Source organism: Artemia sp. Qi Xiang Cuo, chromosome 13 (assembly GCF_049724085.1).
Source record: "Artemia sp. Qi Xiang Cuo chromosome 13, ASM4972408v1, whole genome shotgun sequence".
In the NCBI taxonomy this organism is placed as follows: Eukaryota; Metazoa; Arthropoda; class Branchiopoda; order Anostraca; family Artemiidae; genus Artemia; species Artemia sp. Qi Xiang Cuo.
In genome coordinates this window covers 34,515,278-34,535,778 of record NC_142806.1, presented here as the reverse complement: position 1 = coordinate 34,535,778, position 20,501 = coordinate 34,515,278, and the positions used below count along the sequence as shown (strand labels likewise).

Here is a 20,501-nt window from a genome sequence, read left to right as displayed (position 1 = left end):
TAGAGAGTGGAATGCACTTCCGCAAGAGCTGAAGTCATATAGGTCTCTCGGCTCCTTTAAAAAGAATGTGAAAAATATCTAAAAGATTAAAAATTTATTTACTAGATTTATTATTATGTTTAGAATTTTTCGATATTATTATTAATTATCATATTTTAGTCTGATACTTCAAGGGGTGTGAGCGGAGGAGAAGTTGTGTTAAATTTATTGTCATTTGATGGCGGTTCGGGGTAGAAATTGGAGAGGACAGGAGGCCACGCTGTATTTAGAGTGTGCAATTATTACGGGCCCAAACGTGCATCAATGCACAAGGAACTGAGTTAAGTGTATTTTTAAATTTTTTTTTAATTAAAACCCATATTGAACTTGAACTTGCACTAGAATTTTAGCCTAGAGTCTTAGCTTAGAGTTTTTCTTTGCACTTTTAGTTTAGTTTAGTATCAGTTAAGAGTTTTAGTTTAGAGTTGTAGGCTACTTTAGTTTTAGTTAAGAGTTTTAGTTTAGAGTTTTAGCTTAGAGTCTTAGAGTTTTACTTTAGAGTTTTAGTTTAGAGTTATAGTTTAGTTTTAGTTAAGAGTCTCAGTTTGGTATTACGTTACAGTTTTAGTTAGAGTTATAGTAGTTAAGAGTTTTAGTTTAGAGTTTAGAGTTTTACTTTAGAGTCTTAGCTTAGAGTTTTAGTTAGAGTTATAGTTTATTTTTAGTTAAGAGTTTTTGTTTAGAGTTTAGGGTCTTAGCTTAGGGTTTTAGTTAGAGTTTAGAGTTAGAGTTTAGAGTTTTAGTTTAGAGCCTTAGCTTAGAGTTTTAGTTCTATTTATAGTTTAGTTTAGTTTTAGTTGAGAATTTAGAGTTTTAGTTTAGTCTTAGCCTAGAGTTTTTGCTAGAGTTATAGTTTAGTTTTAGTTAAGAGTTTTAGTTTAGATCTCTAGTTTAGTTTTAGTAAAGAGTTTATTTTAGTTAAGAGTTTTAGTTTAGAGTTTTAGCTTAGAGTTTTAGTTAGAGTTATAGTTTAGTTTAATTTTAGTTAAGAGTTTTAGTTTAGACTTTAGAGTTTTAGTTAGAGTTATAGTTTAGTTTAATTTTTGTTAAGAGTTTTAGTTTAGATTTATAGTTTATTTTTAGTTAAGAGTTTCAGTTTGGTATTAGCTTACAGTTTTGGTTGAAGTTATAGTAGTTAAGAGTTTTAGTTTAGAGTTTATAGTTTAGAGTCTTAGCTTACAGTTTTTTGTTTAGAGTTTAAAGTCTTAGCTTAGAGTTTTAGTTAGAGTTTAGAGTTTTTGTTTAGAGTTTAGAGTGTTAGCTTAGAATTTTAGTTATATTTATATTTTAGTTTATATATAGTTGAGAATTTAGAGTTTTAGTTTATAGTCTTAGCTTAGAGTTTTTGTTAGATTTATAGTTAGTTTAGTTTAGTTTTAGTTAGGAGTTTTAGTCTACATTTATAATTTAATTTTGCTTGAGACTATAGTTTAGAGAGTAGGCATTTAGTTTACAGTTTTACTTTAGAGTTTTAGTTAGAGTTATAGTTTTAGTTAAGAGTTTTAGTTTAGATATTGGAGTTTTAGTTTTGAGTCTTAGCTTAGAAATTTAGTTAGAGTTATAGTTTTGTTTAATTTTTGTTAAGAGTTTTAGTTTAGAGTTGTAGTTTAGTTTTAGTAAAGAGTTTTAGTTTAGAGTTGTAGTTTAGTTTTAGTTAAGAGTTTTAGTTTAGAGTTTAGAGTTTTAGCTTAGTCTTAGCTTAGAGTTTTAGTTAGAGTTATAGTTTAGTTTCATTGTATTTAAGAGTTTTGTTTAGACTTCAGAGCTTTAGTTTAGAGTTTAGAATTTTAATGCTAGTCACATTTTGGCTTCATTTTTGTTTAGAGTTTTAGTTTAGAGTTGTTGTTAAGTTTTAGCTAAGATTTTTATTCTAGAGTTATAGTTTAATTTATTTTTTGTTAAGATTTTTAGTTTAGAGTTTTTTTTTAGTTTTAGATATGAGTTTTAGTTTAGAGTTTTAGTTTGATATTAGCTTACAGTTTTAGTTAGAGTTATAGTTTAGTTTAGTTGTAGTTCAGAGTCTAGAGTTTCAAGTTAAACTCTCAGCACTTAGAGTTTTGGTTGGAGTTATATATTATTTTAGTTAAGTGCTTCGGGACTTGTACTTCAGTTTTAGCTAAGCATTATAGTTTATAGTTTTAGTCTAGAATCATAGTTTAGTTGTCCAATACCCTTTTAGTTTAGTTTTAGATTTGAGTTTTAGTTTAGAGTTTCAGTTTGGTATTAGCTTACAGTTTTAGTTAGAGTTATAGAGTTATAACTCTAAACTCTGAACTAAAACTCTATAGAGTTTAAACTAAAACTCTTAACTAAAATTAAACTAAACTATAACTCTAACAAAAACTCTAAGCTCTAGGCTAAAATTCTAAACTAAAACGTTTAGCTAAAACTAAACTACAAGTCCAAAAACACTTAACTAAAAATAAAATAGAACTAAAACTCTAAGCTAAGACTCTAAACTAAAACTCTAACTAAAACTTTAAGCTAAGACTCTAAACTCTAAAAAAAAACTCTTAACTATAACTAAACTAAATTATAACTGTAACTAAAATGACAAGCTAAGATAATAAAGTAAAACTCTTAACTCTAGATTTACGTCAGTACCTGCGACTATGCCAATTAAAATAGTGAGATGAAAACAATATAAAGCTCTAGGTAGGACATCTTCCCACAAACTAAGTATTAGTTCTAAGATCGGACTCTTAACTAAAACTCAAATAAACTATAAATCTAGCTAGAGTTACCTAGTCTAAACTCTAAATGCTAAACTAAGACTTTTTACTAAAATTAAACTAAACTATAACTAAAACTAAAACTCTAAGCTAAGACTCTAAGTTAAAACTCTAAACACTAAATTAAAACTCTTAACTAAAACTAAAGTACAACTCTAAACTAAAACTCTTTACTAAAACGAAACTACAAATCTAAACTAAAACTCTTAACTAATACTAATCTAAACTAAAAGTGCAACGAAAAACTATAAGCTAAGACTATAGGCTAAAATTCTAAACTAAAACGTTTAGCTAAAACTAAAGTACAAGTCCAAAAACACTTAACTAAAACTAAAATAAAATATAACTCTAACTAAAACTCTAAGTGCTGAGAGTCTAACTTGAAACTCTAGACTCTGAACTACAACTAAACTAAACTAGGGAGGGGGCTCTCTGGGGCCCCCGGGGGAGTGCGACCCTTTGGGGTTGGGATAGGGGACCTTACAACGCTTCAAATCGAACTTGTGTATTATAACGACCACAGAGTTTCACCTCAAATCCTCTTATAAAATGTCCCAAACTGTTTCGCCCAAAAAAATCCCTAAGATGTCTCAAAGTGTTTCGCCCAAATAATCCCCTAAAAGTAATTTATGTGTGTTCCTTTGTTTCGGTATCCCTGCGCTGTCGCATTTGAAATTCCCAGGAAACCATTTCCCGCGTAAAATATATTCAATCTGTCTTGATCTCGTAGAAATTTCTGAAAAATAGATCTAAGGTGTTCCTACTTACACTATTATGGTTTCGATAGAATATTAATTTATCTCTCTGACCTAAAGACCATATTTATAAATAAAATATTAATTTATATCTTAGATCTAAAGACCGGAGAAGCCATATTTAAAATGAAATCCCCTCATGATAGAATTCCCCACCGATTATGCAAATCAATTTCCCAGAAAACTACTTCCCCTTCGTGGATCAATTAATCCCCTTCGTTTATGTAATTAATTTCTCAGAAATCTAGTTCCCCTCTTCGATCAATAATATTGTCCATGCGGTTAGGTACCGTTAGCGGATCAATACATCATGCATAAATTGTGTACTGTTAGTATTCAATAACATTGTACCGTTAGAATTCAGTACGCATGCGCATTTTCCCCATAGTATTTCCAAGATCCCTGACTGGTCTAGATAGAACATTTTTACCAAGGATATTAAATCTCGTTCAGACTTTTACCTAGGACATTAAATCTCTTCCTGACTTTTTTACCAAGGGCATTAAATCTCTTCCTAACTTTTTTTTACCAAGGACATTAAATCTCTTCCTGACTTTTTTTTACCAAGGACATTAAATCACGTCCCGGAGTCAATACACTTAGAAACAGAACCCCTGATTGACCTTGAAAAAGGTGTCATTGACCCGTTAGTGGATCAATAAACCATGAATAAATTATGTAGGGTCACCAGTCGATAGGGCCTCTCTACTGATGACAACCCCTTCATAGCCCTCAGGGCAAGGGACGTAAGTTATGCACTAGGGGCATATGAGGTTTTTATAGAAAGAGTTGTCGTAAACTTCAAAAGGGCTCATTCGTTTTGAAATTGAAAGGGGTAGATCCCTTTTTAATAGCCGAAGGTGATTGCAGAGCAACTAATCCCCCTCTCTAGCCCACCATTTTCCCAAACACATGCAATCAAAATTTTCAGATATTAATTTTGTTCAACGTAGTTGAAAGTTCTGGAAATTAGGTCTTTGAGGATGACAACACTCCCCCCTACAGCCCTCAGAATTTATTTACAAGATATTCTACCTATTCATGAGGTAGACACTTTGTGAGTCGCTGGCTGGACGCTGGTCTTCTTCATTATTCATGAAGAGAAGTAGAAATCTGGTAAAAAAAAAATGGCTGTGGCATTTCAGAATCCTTGCAGAAGAGTTTAAATATCTAAGAGCTATGTATTTCTAACAGAATTAATAATCAAATTTAGTAGTATTTTTATTCCTCGAAAATTACTGTATAAAAAAGTTCAAATACCGTATCACAAAATTCATCATTTATTAGTGCAAGTCGAAAAAAAACTCCTTCAGGCAAACTTCAGAAGTATATTAGAACTGTGGAATGTGGCTATAGTTATCGTGAATAAAAATCAACTTATCCACTCTGTGTGGACTGAGGCCATTTCTCTTCTAAGTCACTATCAGGCCTACCACCAAAAATCACACTAGTCACAGGAATAGCCAATAACTTTCTGGCAAGTGCGGCGACGTACGAAATTTCATCGCGATTGTGTCTCCGGAACTGAAGAATGTTGCCGTCACCATCGTCTTCGCTTTCTTCCTATCATAGGCAGCGCAATCGCGCTGCCTAAGTAAAGAACGATGTTGGCACAATGTATTTTTTTTTCATACCAGGGCACTTCGTATCGAAGGAGTTGTCGTAGAAACTTGGAAAAGGGCTCATTCGACTGCAAATTGGAACGCCTATTGCCCTTTTTAATAGTCGAAAGAGATTAACAGGCAACTAACACCCCTTCCACGCCCACCATTTCCCCAAACACATCCAATCAAAATTTTGAGATAGCCATTTTATTCAGCGTAGTTAATTTCCAGATAGAAATTATGTTTTGATGAGGACACTCCCCCACAAACTTCAGGGTAACGGTTTTAAGTTATGCCCTGGGGGCATATAAGAACGATGTTGGCACAATGTATTATTTATTATTTTTTTCTTTAGACCAGGGCACTTCGTATCTAAGAAGTTGTCGTAGAAACTTCGAAAAGGGCTCATTCAATTGGAAATTGGAGTGGCTTCTGCCCGTTTTAATATTAGAAAGGGATTGGAAGGCGACTAACACCTCTTCCATGCCCACCATTTCTCAAAACACATCCAATAAAAAATTTTGAGATAGCCATTTTGTTCAGCGTAGTTGATTTCCACATAGAAAATATATTTTTCAGGAGGACACTCCCCCACAAAAGTGTTGTCGTAGAAACTTCAAAAGAGGCTCGTTCGATTGGAAATTCCAAGGGCTAGTGCCCTTTTTAATAGTCGAAAAGAATTGGAGGGCAACTAACCCCCCTCTCAAGACCACCTTTTCCCCAAACACATCCAATCAAAATTTTAAGATAGCCATTTTGTTCAACGTAGTTAAAAGTTCTGGAAATTAGGTCTTTGAGGATGACAACCCCCCACAGCTGTCAGGACAAGGGTTGTAAGTTATGCCCTGGGATTATATAAGGTTTTTATAGAACGCGTTGTCGTAGAAACTTCAAAAAGAGCTCATTCGATTGGAAACTGAAATGACTAGTGCCCTTTTTAATAGTCAAAAATGATTGGAAGGCAACTAACACCCCTTCCAGGCCCACAATTTCCCCAAACACATACAATCAAAATTTTGAGATAGCCATTTTGTTCCACGGAGTTTAAAGTTCAGGAAATTATACCTTTGAGCAGGACACTCCCCCCACAGTCTTCAAGGCAAAGGATATAAGTTATACCCTATGGGCAGACAAGTTTCTATTGAAATCTTTGTCGTAGAAACTTGAAAAAGGGCTCATTCGATTTGAAATTCAAAGGGCTAGTGCCCTTTTAAATAATCGAAAGTGATTTGAGGGCAATTAACCATACTCTCAAAACCACCATTTCCCCAAACACATCCAATCAAAACTTTTAGTTAGCCATTTTGTTCAGCGTAGTTGATTTGCAGATAGAAATTATGTTTTCCAGGAGGACACTCCCCCAAAGCCCTCAGGACCAGGGTTGTAAGTTATGACCTTGGGGCATATGAGGTTTTTTTTTAGAAAGCATTGTGGTAGAAACCTCAAAAAAGGCTCATACGATAGCCAAAAGTGGAGGGCAACTAACGCCCCTCTCACGCCCACCTTTTCCCTAAACACATCCAATCAAAATTTTGAGATAGCCATTTTGTTCAACATAGTTGAAAGTTCTCGAAATTAGGTGTTTGAGGATGACAAACCCCCCACAGCCGTCAGGGTGAGTGTTGTAAGTTATGCCCTGGGGGCATATAAGGTTTTATAGAACGCGTTGTCGAAGAAACTTCAAAAAGGGTTCATTCGATTGGAATTCGAAATGGCAAGTGCCCTTTTTAATAGTCGAAACTGATTGGAAGGCAACTAACACCCCTCTCACGACCACCATTTCCCCAAACACATCCAATATAAATTTTAAGATAGCCATTTTGTTTCACACAGTTTGAAGTTCAGAAGATTATACCTTTGAGCAGGACACTCACCCCCCCCCCACAGTCTTCAGGGCAAGGGTTATAAGTTATACCCAGGGGGCATATAAATTTTTATTGAAATCTGTGTCGTAGAAACTTCAAAAAGAGCTCTTTCGATTGGAAATTAAAAGGGGTGCCCTTTTTAATAGTCGAAAATGATTTGAAGGCAACTAACCCCCCTCTCACGCCCACCTTTTCCCCAAACACATCCAATAAAAATTTTGAGATAGCCATTTTGTTCAACAGAGTTGAAAGTTCTGGAAATTATGTAGTTAAGGATGACAAACCCCCCAGAGCCCCCAGTGCAAAGGTTTTAAGTTATGCCCTGGGGGCACATAAGGTTTTTATAGATAGAATTGTCGTAAAAACGTCAAAAGGGGCTCATTCAATTGGAAATTGAGAGGGCTAGTGCCGTTTTTAATAATCGAAAGCGATTGGAGGGTAATTAACCACCCTCTCACGCCCACCATTCCCCCAAACACATCAAATCAAAATTTCGATTGGATGTGTTCGTTCATGGACATTCCACAAAACAAACAGAAATCATAGGCAGCGCGCTAGCGCTACCTAAGTAAAGGGGTTCTCCCCGGGTTCTCCAAACCCGGGCCCTTCGTATCGAAGGAGTTGTCGTAGAAAGTTCGAAAAGGGCTCATTCGATTGGAAATTGGAGCAGCTAGTGCCCTTTTTAATAGTCGAAAGTGATGGGAGGTCAACTAGCCCCTCCCCACGCCCGTCATTCCCCCAAATACATCAAATCAAAATTTTGAGATAGCCATTTTGGTCAGCATAGTTGATTTCCAGAGAGAAAATATGTTTTGAGGAGGACACTCCCCCACAACCCTCAGGGCAAGGGTTTTAAGTTCTGCCCTGGGGACATATAAGGTTCTTATAGAAGGCGTTGTCGTAGAAAGTTCAAAAAAGGCTCATTCGATTGTAAATTCAAAGGGATAGTGCCCTTTTTAATAGTCAAAAGTGATTGGAGGGCAACTAGCCCCCCATGCCCGTCATTCCCCCAAACACATCCAATCAAAATTTTGAGATAGCCATTTTGTTCAGCGTAATTGATTTCCAGATGGAAAATATATTTTTGAGGAGAACAGTCCCCACAACTCTCAGGGCAAGGATTATAAGTTATGCCCTGGTGGCATATAAGGTTTTTGTTGAAATGTTTGTCGTAGAAACTTGAAAAAGGGCTCATTCGATTTGAAATTCAAAGAGCTAGCACCTTTTTAATAGTCAAAGGTGATTTGACGGCAGCTAGCCTCTCACGCCCTCCTTTCCCCCAAACACATCCAATCAAAATTTTAAAAAGCTATTTTATTCAATGTAGTTGAAAGTTTTGGAAATTAGATCTTTAAGAATGACAACTCTTCCCCCAGAGAGCTCAGGGCAAGGGTTGTAAGTTATGCCCTGGAGACGTATAAAGTTTTTAATGAAAGGATTGTCGTAGAAACTTCAAAACGCCTCATTCAAATAGAAATTGAAAGGGCTAGTGCCTTTTTTAATATCTGAAAGTGATTGGATAGCGACTAACGCCCCTCTAACGCCCACCATTTTCCCAAACATCCAGTCAAAATTTTGAGATAGCCATTTTGTTCAACTTAGTTGAAAGTTCTAGAAATTAGGTCTTTTAGGATGATAACCCCCTCAGAGCCCTCAGTGCAAGGGTTGTAAGTTATGCCCTGGGGGCATATAGTTTTTATTGAAAGTGTTGTCGTAGAAACTTCAAAATGGCTCATTCAATTGGAAATTGAAAGGCCTAGTGCTTTTTTTAATAGTTGAAAGTGATTGGATAGCGACTAACACCCCTCTAACGCCCACCGTTTTCAAAAACACATCAAATCAAAATTTTGAGATATCTATTTTGTTCAACGTAGTTGAACGTTCTGGAAATAAGGTCTTTTAGGATGATTACCCCCTCAGAGCCCACAGTGCAAGGGTTGTAAGTTATGCCCTGGGGGCATATAAGGTTTATATAGAAAGTTTTTGTATAAATCATAGGCAGCGCGATCGCGCTGCCTAAGTAAAGAACGGGGACACTCGAAAACGAGACAAGAAACGGGGCTAAGTAACGAGGAGGACACTCCCCCACAACTCTCAGGGCAAGGGTTTTAAGTTATGCCCTAGGGGCATATAAGAACGATGTTAGCACAATATATGATCTATTAATTTTAACCTTTAAAGCAGGGCACTTCGTATCGAAGAAGTTGTCTTAGAAACTTCGAAAAGGGCTCATTCAATTGGAAATTGGAGTGGTTTGTGCCCTTTTTAATAGTCGATAGTGATTGGAAGGCACTAACACCCCTTCCACGCCCACCATTTCCCGAAACACATCCAATCAAAATTTTGAGATAGCCATTTTGCTTAGCGTAGTTGATTTCCACATAGAAATTATGTTTTTGAGGACAGTCCCCTCCAGCCCTTAGGGCAAGGGTTGTAAGTTATGCCCTGGGGGCAAATACAGTTTTTTATAGAAGGCGTTGTCGTAGAGACTTCAAAAAAGGCTCATTCAATTGGAAATTCATAGGGCTAGTGCCCTTTTTAAAAGTCAAAAGTGATTAGAGGGCAACTAACCCACCTCTCATGCCCACCTTTTCCCCAAACACATCTAATCAAAACTTTGAGATAGCCATTTTATTCAACGTAGTTTTAAGTTCTGGAAATTAGGTCTTTGCGGATGACAACACCCCCACAGCCCTCACGGCAAGGGTTGTAAATTATACCTAAGGGTATTTAAGGTTTTTATATAACACGTTGTCGTAGAAACTTCAAAAAGGGTTCATTCGATTGGAAATTGAAATGGCTAGTGCTCTTTTTATTAGTCGAAAGTGATTAGAAAGCAACTAACACCCCTTCCACACCCACCATTTCCCCAAACACATCCAATAAAGATTTTGAGATAGCCATTTTGTTCCACGCAGTTCAAAGTTCAGGAAATTATACCTTTGAGCAGGACACTCCCCCCACAGTCTTCAGAGCAAGGGTTAAGTTATGCCCGGGGGCATATAAGGTTTTTTATTAAAATCTTTGTCTTAGAAACTTGAAAAATGGCTCATTCGATTGTAAATTCAAAGGGCTAGTGCCCTTTTTAATAGTCAAAAGTGATTTGACGGCAACTAACCCCCCTCTCATGCCCATCTTTTCTCCAAATACATCCAATCAATATTTTAGATAGCCATTTTATTCAACGTAGTTGAAAGTTTTGGAAATTAGGTCTTTCAGGATGACCCCCCCCCCCACAGCCCTCAGGGCAAGGGTTGTGTTATGCCCTGGGGGCATATAAGGTTTTATTGAAAGTGTAGAAATTTCAAAAAGGCTCATTCAATTGGAAATTGAAAGGGCTAGTGCCTTTTTAAATAGTTAAAAGTGATTAGAGAGCGACTAACGCCCCTCTCATGCCTACAATTTTCCCAAACACATCCAATCAAAATTTTGAGATATCCATTTTGTGCAATGTAGTTGAAAAGTCTTGAAATTAGGTCTTTTAGGATGATAACCCCCTCAGAGCCATCAGTGCAAGGGTTGTAAGTTATGCCCTATGGGCATATAAGGTTTATCTTGAAAGGTGTAATATAAATTTCAAAAAGGGCTTATTTGATTGGAAATTGAAATTGCCCTTTTTAATAGTCGAAAGTGAGTGGAGAGTAATTAACTCCCCTCTTACGCCCACCATTTCCCCAAAAACATTCAATTAAAGTTTAGAAATAGTCATTTTGTTCAACGCAGTTGAAAGTTCTGGAAATTATGTATTTAAGGATGACAAACCCCCCAGAGCCGCAAGGGCAAAGGTTGTAAGTACTCAAAACGAGCAGAAATTAACATAAGTTGGGTGCCAAACCCCTATGCCTTCCCAAGCCCAGAACAGAATTTGCTCTTTTCTGAAAATACAAATGAATTAGCATTGTCAGTTTAATATACATATACTGAAATTTAGCAACTAAAGTGTTAATATTATTTGATTTATTAAAGTTATAAAAGTAAAAACATTAAAATTTTTTCTGTAAAGTGCAAATTTTGTTCTGGCCTTGGGAAGAAACAGAGGTTTTGCGCCCAATTTATGTTAATTTCTGCTCGTTTTGAGTTTGACTCGGTTAATTATTGTAATTTCTGTTCGTTTTCGGATTCATTTATTTATCGATGCTGATTTGTGGTAGTTTCACGCTTGGTAGATTATTTGATTTTATTTTTGTTCATTTTTTGTTAAATGGAGTTCTTTACTTTTCTTTGAAAAACTTATTTTGTGGAAAAAGTAATTTTTAATTAATTACAATAAATAACCGAGTCAAACTAAAAAACGAGCAGAAATTAACATAAGTTGGGCTCAAAACCCCTATGCCTTCCCAAGGCCAGAACATAATTTGCACTTTACTGAAAAAAATACAAATGAATGTGCATTGTTAGTTTAATATACATATACTGATAGTTAGTAATCAAAATGTTATTATTATTTGATTTATTAAAGTTATAAAAGTAAAAACCTATTTTTTCAGTAAAGTGCAAATTATGTTCTGGCCTTGGGAAGACATAGGGGTTTTGCGCCCAACTTATGTTAATTTCTGCTCGTTTTGAGTTTGACTCGGGTATTTATTGTAATTTCTGTCGTTTTGGGTTTCATTTATTTATCGATGCTGATTTGTGGTAGTTTCACGCTTGGTAGATTATTTGATTTCATTTTTGCTCATTTTTTGTTTAATGAAGTTCTTTATTTTTCTTTAAAAAACTTATTTTGTGGAAAAAGTTTTTCAAATTAATATATCAAACATTCAGTTTGTTTTCAGTGTTTTCTAGTCATCCTGATTATTATTAAATTTAAAAAAAAACAAGTTTTTTCTACTGAAAGTAAGGAAATTGAAAATTAAAACCAACAGAAATAATTACTAAACTCCTGCTAGTTATTTATATTAAATAACTAGACAGTTTTAAACATTTCCTTTTCGTTGAATAGTGTCTATACTAAGACCTAGACTAGACTAAGATTACTACAAATTCTCCCACTTTTTCTCATTTTGTAATGCCCCGCTAGTGTGGTCTTAGAAATTAGTTGTATAGTTAAATAAGGTTCAAATGAATGGGGTTGAATTGAACCTTTTCGTTTTTATGGATATGTCGGCCTTGACGACTATTATAATACTTATACTTGCCAGTAAATCTATCTATCTGTCGATTTACACTTATTTTTACAGGATTGGGATTTAAAATCCACACAGCTTCAAAGTGATTGATTCATTTCAACATTTTATTAAAACCCGAGGCTTTCCCCTGTCATCATGTTGACACCTCAGAATGAAGAAACTAAGTCAAAGTAAATTCAAAAAAAGAGGACTAATTTCTTTCGATTCTATACAATCAACATTAAGGTAGCTACTTTACCTTCCATGACATAAACAATGGATCCAACATCTCCTTCTTTGATTATAGTTGACCCTTTTGGATAACTAACAGGATACATACAATCTACTAATTCTCGGATTTGAGCTGGTTCCAAATTCTTCATAAAATCGTTATCCAAAATGGCAGCTTTTATTAATTCTCTCGATCTAGAATGAATATTATAATTCATACTTGTGTTAATTAGGGTAGCCTACAACGAGATACAAATAAATAGGGGGTAAATATACCTGAAATATTACACAGTTATTATCATCCTTTATATCTTGGGTGTCTGTACCCCCCCTCTCTCTCTCTCGCTCCCTCTTTCTTTCTTTCTTCATTCCCACATTTTTCAATGATACTAAAAAAAAAACAAAAAAAAACGCTTAAAACTTATATTAAATAGAATTGGTTAAAAACAATATCATTATGCACTACAGCACATCTCACTTTATACATCATCGCTGCTTTAATGAAAGACATTTGAAATCCAGAACCTAAATTTGAAACAATTTATATATTTTCCAAGCTCCTTATGTGTCTTCAGCATAAAGCACATTATTTATAGCATTCTAAAACAAATTATCCAAACCCGACATCTGCCCAGCCATTTTGTTGTTGCCCTTCTGTCAGAGGGGACCGCTTCCACAGCGGCAACAAAATTACAAAACCAGAACAAAATACTAGAACAAAATCCCCGCTTCAAAATTTTTCTATTTACCTTACTCTCAATTCTTATTCCCTCCTATTTTTTCCGATATTCAATTTCATATTATTGGTTCCTTCACTTTTTTTTTCAAATCATCTAATTTAATGAAGAAGTCGTTTGTTTACGTTAGAAAGTCTCATTTTCGTTGAATTTCTTTTTTCTCTGTTGGTTACGAATGGCTGATACTTGGCTAATATACCGTCATAGGGAAAGAAAAAGGAATTGATTTGGGCACTAGCTTATCTTAGTGACTGAGTACTTATGCAATCGGTAAGAAAGAAACGTGTTCAATCTTGCTTATAGAAACCACCACGAAAAGGAGGCTCGAATTAGATGAATTCAGATAATAAAAATGATAGATCAAGAGACAACTAAAAATTCAGAATAAAATATCTATACCTTCAAAAAAAAGTTTAGATGCAAAGATAAAATACAATTACTGCAGCTATTGAAGAGGATTGGAGAGGCAAGGGGGTCTTCTATATGCCTTCACTGCTGCAGTCCAATCATAAGATGGATACAGGCTACCGAGGGAGATCTTTGGACTGAGTTTCATGACAGCAAAACTGCCGAGCTTATGGATGGTAGACTACAGTGGGGTAGACAAAAATTGAAACTTGAAAAAAAGAAGAAGATTTTTTTGCCAGTGATTGATCAACGGATAATGGTAACATCTACGGTAGTTTGCCGAAGATGCATTTAAAAATTGACAGCACTGAGACTCACTGAAAATTTAGTGTCCAGGTGCCCAAAGCCAAGAGGAATTCACCCAAAAAATGTTAGACCTAGGACCTTCATAGTACAGAAGCCAGAAGGCTACATTTTTTAATGCAGGGAGTCAGAATTTAGCAGGACATGACTTAAATCAGGACTTCGTTTTTGCACCACCTAGCACTTAGCTTATTTTTGCATTCTGTTAGGACCTAGCTTGTTGTTTTATCGAGTCAGACGTCAAAGTGGACTTTGTACCGAGTCATGATTTATCTTCTTTTTTTTTAGCACTTCACCGAAACTTTGGAGCTTGGATTTTTCTGCTTTTCCTACCGATCCCGGATTTAGTCTCCAACAGCACAAACCTAAATTTTCTCAATGATTTTAGTTTTAACATGGTGCAACATCTTCATCATTTCATCTAAAATGTAATTTGTGAAAAACGGTCCGTTCGCATAACTTTGGACTCTTGTCTCTAGGGTGTCGTGGGTTATTTCCCTCTTAAGTCACCCTCTTCAACCATTCGGAGTGAAAAACACAGCTACAAATTTTCCACCGATAACAAGGGGTTTAGTCAATGCAGCAGCAAGCCGCCTGAGATAAACACAGCTACGCAGGCTCCTCCTCAATCCCAATATATTCAAAGCCTCCCTTTTGACATCTTCACAAGTTGTCCCATTTCCCTTAAATCTTTCCTTGCGACATCCTCCCACCCTATTCGGCGGGCGGCCTGATTTTGGTTTAGCCCTATACAATTGTCCAACAAGGATGTTTTTGGGCAATCTATCATTCTCCATTCGCAGAACATGTTCTAGCTATCAAGGCCGTACCCAGGATTTTTTTTCGGAGGGGGTTTTACTCATATTTTTTAAGGGGGGGGGGGGTTACACAAAAGCCTCAAAAAACACATACAATTTTTAGTTTTTATCCATTTTTGTTACATTTTTACGAGTCAAACAAACATTTCGAGGGGGGGGAACCCCCCAAACCCTCTCTGGGTACGGCCTTGTCAGCTATCTTGATTTTTATCTCATTATATCCCTTGAAAGCAGGGTTTACCCACATTTTTCTTATAGTTTACTGTTTGAGATAGGGTCAGTCAGTCGGGTACCCAAAATAATCCGTAGGCAATTTCTCTACAAAACATCTAGCATATCTTCTTCCGTTTTTCGGAGCGCCCGTATTCCAGAACCATACCTGACCACCGTCATCAGTCATCACTGTAGCTTCCAATATTCTAATCTTGGTGCGCAGATTATTCGCAGAATCTTCACATTCTTCGAAACTTTTTTCAACTGTGAAAAAACATCCTGGGCCTTGTCTATTTTACTTTTAACATCTTCACAGCACCCACCATCTTTACAAATAATACTACCAAGGTATGTGAAGCTGTTCACTTGATCGATCTTCTCGTTACCGAACATCACCTCTTCACCCTCCCTTATTCCTAGTCTTAGCAACTTATTATTCTTAAAATTTATTTTCAAACGTATTCTTGCACTCTGAACTCGAAAAACCTCTAAAAATTCATTCATTCTTCTTTCATATAGGATGCTAAAATCATTAGAAATAACTTATGTGTACTAGAGTTTTACTTCCCCAATTGATTCCATGTTCTCCCAATGCCTTTGATGTGCTCCTTAGAACAATGTCCAGTAAAATGATACATACAAATAGGGATAGAACGCAACCCTGCTGAACTCCTGATTATGTGTGAAACCAGTTACTAACCTCATTTCTTACCTTAACCGCAACAATGTTATTCTCGTAGATAGCGCTAATCAATTTAATGTATTTACCCGGTATCATAGGCAGCGCGATCGCGCCTCCTAAGTAAAGAACGATGTTGGCACAGAGTATTATATTTTTCCTCCATACCCGGGCACTTAGTATCGAAGAGGTTGTCGTAAAAACTTCGAAAAGGGCTCATTCGATTGGAAATTGGAGTGGCTTGTGCCCTTTTTAATAGTCAAAAGTGATTTAAGGGCAACTAGCCCCCCCCCCCCACAACCATCATTCCCCCAAACACATCCAATCAAAATTTTGAGATAGCCATTTTGTTCAGCGTAGTTGATTTCCACATAGAAAATACCGTTTTGAGGAGGACACTCCCCCACAACCCTTCGGGCAAGGGTTTTAAGTTATGCCCTGGGGGCATATAAGGTTTTTTATAGAAGGCGTTTTCGTAGAAACTTCAAAAAAGGCTCAATCGATTGGAAATTCAAAGGGATAGTGCCCTTTTTAATAGTCGAAAGAGATTGGAGGGCAACTAACCCCCCCCCTCCAAGTCCATCATTCCCCGAAACACATGCAATCAAAATTTTAAGATAGCCCTTTTGTTTAGCGTAGTTGATTTCCACATAGAAAATATGTTTTTGAGGAGGACACTCCCCTATAACCCTTGGGGCAAGGGTTTTAAGTTATACCTTGGGGGCATATAAGGTTTTATAGAAGGTGCTGTAGTAGAAACTTCAAAAAAGACTCATTCGATTGGAAATTCAAAGGGCTAGTACCCTTTTTATTTGTCGAAAGTGATTGGAGGGCAACTAGCCCCCCCCCCAAGCCCATCATTCCCCAAAACACAGCCAATCAAAATTTTGAGATAGCCATTTCTTTCAGCGTAGTTGATTTCCAGATAGAAAATATCTTTTTGAGGAGGACACTTCTCCTCAACCCTCGGGGCAAGGGTTGTAAGTTATGCCCTGATGGCATATAAGGTTTTTATAGAAGGCGTTGTCGTAGAAACTTCACAAAAGGCTCATTCAACTGGAAATTCAAAGGGCTAGTACCCTTTTTAATAGTTGAAAGTGATTGGAGGGCAATTAGCCCCTCCCCCAGCCCACCTTTTTCCCAAATACATCCAATCAAAATTTTGAGATAGCCATTTTGTTCAGCGTAGTTGATTTCCATATAGAAAATATGTTTTTGAGGAGGACACTCCCTTACAACCCTCGGGGCAAGGGTTTTAAGTTATGCCCTGGGGGCATATAAGGTTTTTTATAGAAGGCGTTGTCGTTGAAACTTCGAAAAGGGCTCATTCGATTGGAAATTGGAGTAGCTAGTGCCCTTTTTAATAGTCGAAAATGATTGGAAGTCAACTAACACCCCTGCCATGCCCACCATTTCCCCAAACATATCCAATCAAAATTTTTAGATAGCCATTTTGTTCCACGCAGTTTAAAGTTCAGGAAATTATACCTTCGAGCAGGACACTCCCCCACAGTCTTCAGGGCAAGTGGTATAAGTTATGCCCTGGGGGCATATAAGGTTCTTATTGAAATCTTTATCGTAGAAACTTGAAAAACGGCTCATTCGATTGGAAATTCAAAGGGCTAGTGCCCTTTTTAATAGTCGAAAGTGATTTGAGGGCAACTAACCCCCCTCTCACGCCCACCTTTTCCCCAAACACATCCAATCAAAATTTTTAAGATAGCCATTTTATTCAACGCAGTTGAAAGTTTTAGAAATTAGGTCTTTAAGGATGACAACCCACCCCACCCCACCCACCCTTCCCCCCACAACCCCCAGGGCAACGGTCGCAAGTTAAGCCCTGGGAGCATGTAAGGTTTTTATGGAAAGCGATGTTGTAAAAACACCAAAAAGGGCTCTTCAATTGGAAATTGAAGGGGTTAGTGCTCTTTTAATAGTCAAAAGTGATTGGAGGGAACCTAACCACCCTCTCACGCCCACCATTTCACCAAACACATCTAATCAAAATTTTGGGATATTTACTTCGTTGAACGTAGTCGAAAGTTTTGAAAATCAGGTCTTTTAGGATGATAACCCCTTTAGAGTCCTTAGTGCAAGTGTTTTAAGTTATGTCCTGGGGGCATATAAGGATGATATAGAAATTTTTTGTAGAAATTTTAAAAGTGACTCATTTGATTGGAAATTGAAATTACCCTTTTTAATAGTCGAAAGTGAGTGGAGAGCAATTAACCCCCCTCTCACGCCCACCATTTTCCCAAACTTGTTCAAATAAACTTTAGAGATAGCCATTTTGTTCAACGTAGTTGAAAGTTCTGGAAATTATGTATTAAAGGATGACAAACTCCCCAGAGTCCCCACGGCAAAGGTTGTAAATTATGCCCTGGGGGCAAATAAGGGTTTTAATGATAGAGTTGTCGTAAAAACTTCAAAAGGGGCTCATTCAATTGGAAATTGAGAGAGGCTGGTGCCCTTTGTAATAGTTGAATGATTGGACGGTAACTAACCCCCCTCTCACGCCCACCATTCCCCCAAACACATCCAATCAAAATTTTCAGATAGCCATTTTGTTCAACGTAGTAGAATATTCTGGAAATTATGTCTGTGAGGATGACAACCTCCTCACATCTCCCAGGAGAAGGGTTGTAAGTTATGCATTGGGAGTATATAAAGTTTTTATAGAACGCGTGGTCGTAGAAACTTCAAAAAGGGCTCATTCGATTAGAATGGGGTATAATGTATTGTTTGTTGTTGTTGTTTAGACCAGGGTACTTCGTATCGAAAGAGTTGTCGTGGGAACTTCGAAAAGGGCTCATTCAATTGAAAATATAAAGGGATGATGCCCTTTTGAATAGTCGAAAGATATTGAAGGGCAACTAGCCCCCTTCCACTCCCACCCTCCCACACCCACCCTCCCATTTGCCCATTATGTTTAAAAACTAAATGTTGCCTAAAGATTAAATCAAAATGCACTGTGATAATGCTAATTCCCAATAAGGCATCTCAGCAGTAGTAGTAACCTAGTTGCTGATCCGAATTACACATGGAATTGCACATGCCTGAGGCATGGATATGTGTGCAGTTTCACACCTACACACCTTACTAAGGACATTCACCTATTACTACGAAAGGTACATGGGTTACCAGACGGGTTTCTGAGCCAACATCCATTTTTTTTAAGAATATACGGTAACTTGAATAGTAATTGAATTCAAATATAAGGAGTGATTTTCAGTGTATTCAAAGGTTTATTGGACTTTTCTGTAAAATGGTTAACAGCCAAGCTTTCGGCTATTAGCATTCAACGGTAGGTTTAATGATAGCATATGTAATTAATTGCTATCAAATATACAAGGAATATGCTCAGATAAGTAATAGATTTGACGCATACAAGAGACATTGTAAAAAGGTATTTAAAGGTTTATTGGACTTTTCTGTAAAATGGTCAACAGCCAAGCTTTCGGCTATCAGCATTCGACGGTAGGTTTAATGATAGCATATGGGATAAACAACTATATTTGCGAAAGATATTATACTGGCATAACTCTGCAAATGAATTATCTTGATTGGTGATTGAATAATAGGGGTGAAAATGATCTCAATTGGTGATTGGATTGTATGAAGGTGGTAAAAAAGGGTTAAACTGATTACCAATTAAGGTACGCCCACAGGGGTTGTTAACTCAGGCCATTTATTATAAATTTGGAAGAGCATCAATCTACGGAAAAGATTAACGATGAGAAAATGACCTTGTGAGTTGACCTACCTTTACTTCTCCGATGTGTTCTGTATAATACACAAATACCGTTTGAACAGTGTTGTCAATATAAAATACTAAATACTATAGTAAACTAAAAAGTTGATACTAATAGAGATGTAGATGCCAAGAAAAGAATTTTAATAAACAAATTCAGAACAATCCTTAGAAATCCTTGGAAATCAAATATTGAGGTGATTATGAGTATTAACCATCAAGGACCGTAAGCACCATTGACCTTAACCACCAAGGACCTCAACCTCAGAAGCCTCCCATACCCTCAACCTCCAAGGGGCCCCCTACTCCCAACTTTTTGGCCCCCTCCCCCCATTTTTTTTACTTTTTTTTAATTTGTTTTTTTTTCGATTTTTTAACATGGTATTTTTTTCAACCCTTTTTTTAAATCTCTTAGAATGACATTAAACATACTTAAAACATAAAAAAAAATCACATTTAATATTCTCCAAATTCAAAATGAGAATGATATAGAAATGTTAGTCGTGACTTTCACTATTAGAAAAATAATGTTTGTAGTGGCATTTTTTTTACGTATCCTAAAATGACATGAAATATACTTACGGCTATACCAATCGTACTCTATCCTTGCTCAGATATACGATGTGACTTTCCCACTGGTACTCTATGGCCGGTTATCGACATTACCTAGTTTATTCCATGTATTAAATCAGTATTTTTTTACGCAGTGGAACGATAAACACATATTTCATATCTTTAAAAAAGTGAAGATGAACCATTTTAAGAAAGTGTGTTCACATGATAGTGTTATTGTGGCATTGAATGCTGACAAGGAGAAGTATTTGAACTATGAGACCAGTATAAGTGGTAGCACTATTGGAAACGTATGCGTGCATTGTCATGACAGTGAGGAATTAAACTTCTTTGGAGTACCAAAAAATTCAACTCTTGTGATGGTGGATATGCGAGATTGAGATCTCCGGAGATGATTGCACTCAAAGAGAATGCCAACACAAAAATAATAGTTGATGAAGAGGGGCATCTTCTTGCTAGTGCTTATGGTAACATGTTACCCAGTGTTAAACCCTATCGTCAGCTTTCGGGTATTAGCATTCAACGAAAGGTCAAAAGACATGCGTACTCTTCTACTAATATCATAAACCATATCCTATCAACGGGACGGAACTGTTACCTGTGTAAAAATAATGTGATAATAGACAGCGAAATTGCCAAAAAAATAAAAAGGACATTGTTAGAAAATATCATTAAGGAATATAAA

The 20,501-nt window shown here is 36.4% G+C and overlaps 1 protein-coding gene across 3 annotated transcripts in view; it reads right to left on the bottom strand.

The window, feature by feature from the left end:
* The window catches only part of LOC148945224 (uncharacterized), a 275,072-nt gene that overhangs the window by 58,087 nt on the left and 196,484 nt on the right, over positions 1-20,501 (bottom strand). For all 3 annotated transcript variants that reach the window (XM_089098745.1, XM_089098744.1, XM_089098747.1), the window contains one exon: positions 12,363-12,529. In XM_089098745.1, coding sequence (XP_088954871.1) covers positions 12,363-12,529 — 167 coding nt within the window. The remainder of the gene's footprint in view (positions 1-12,362; positions 12,530-20,501) is intronic.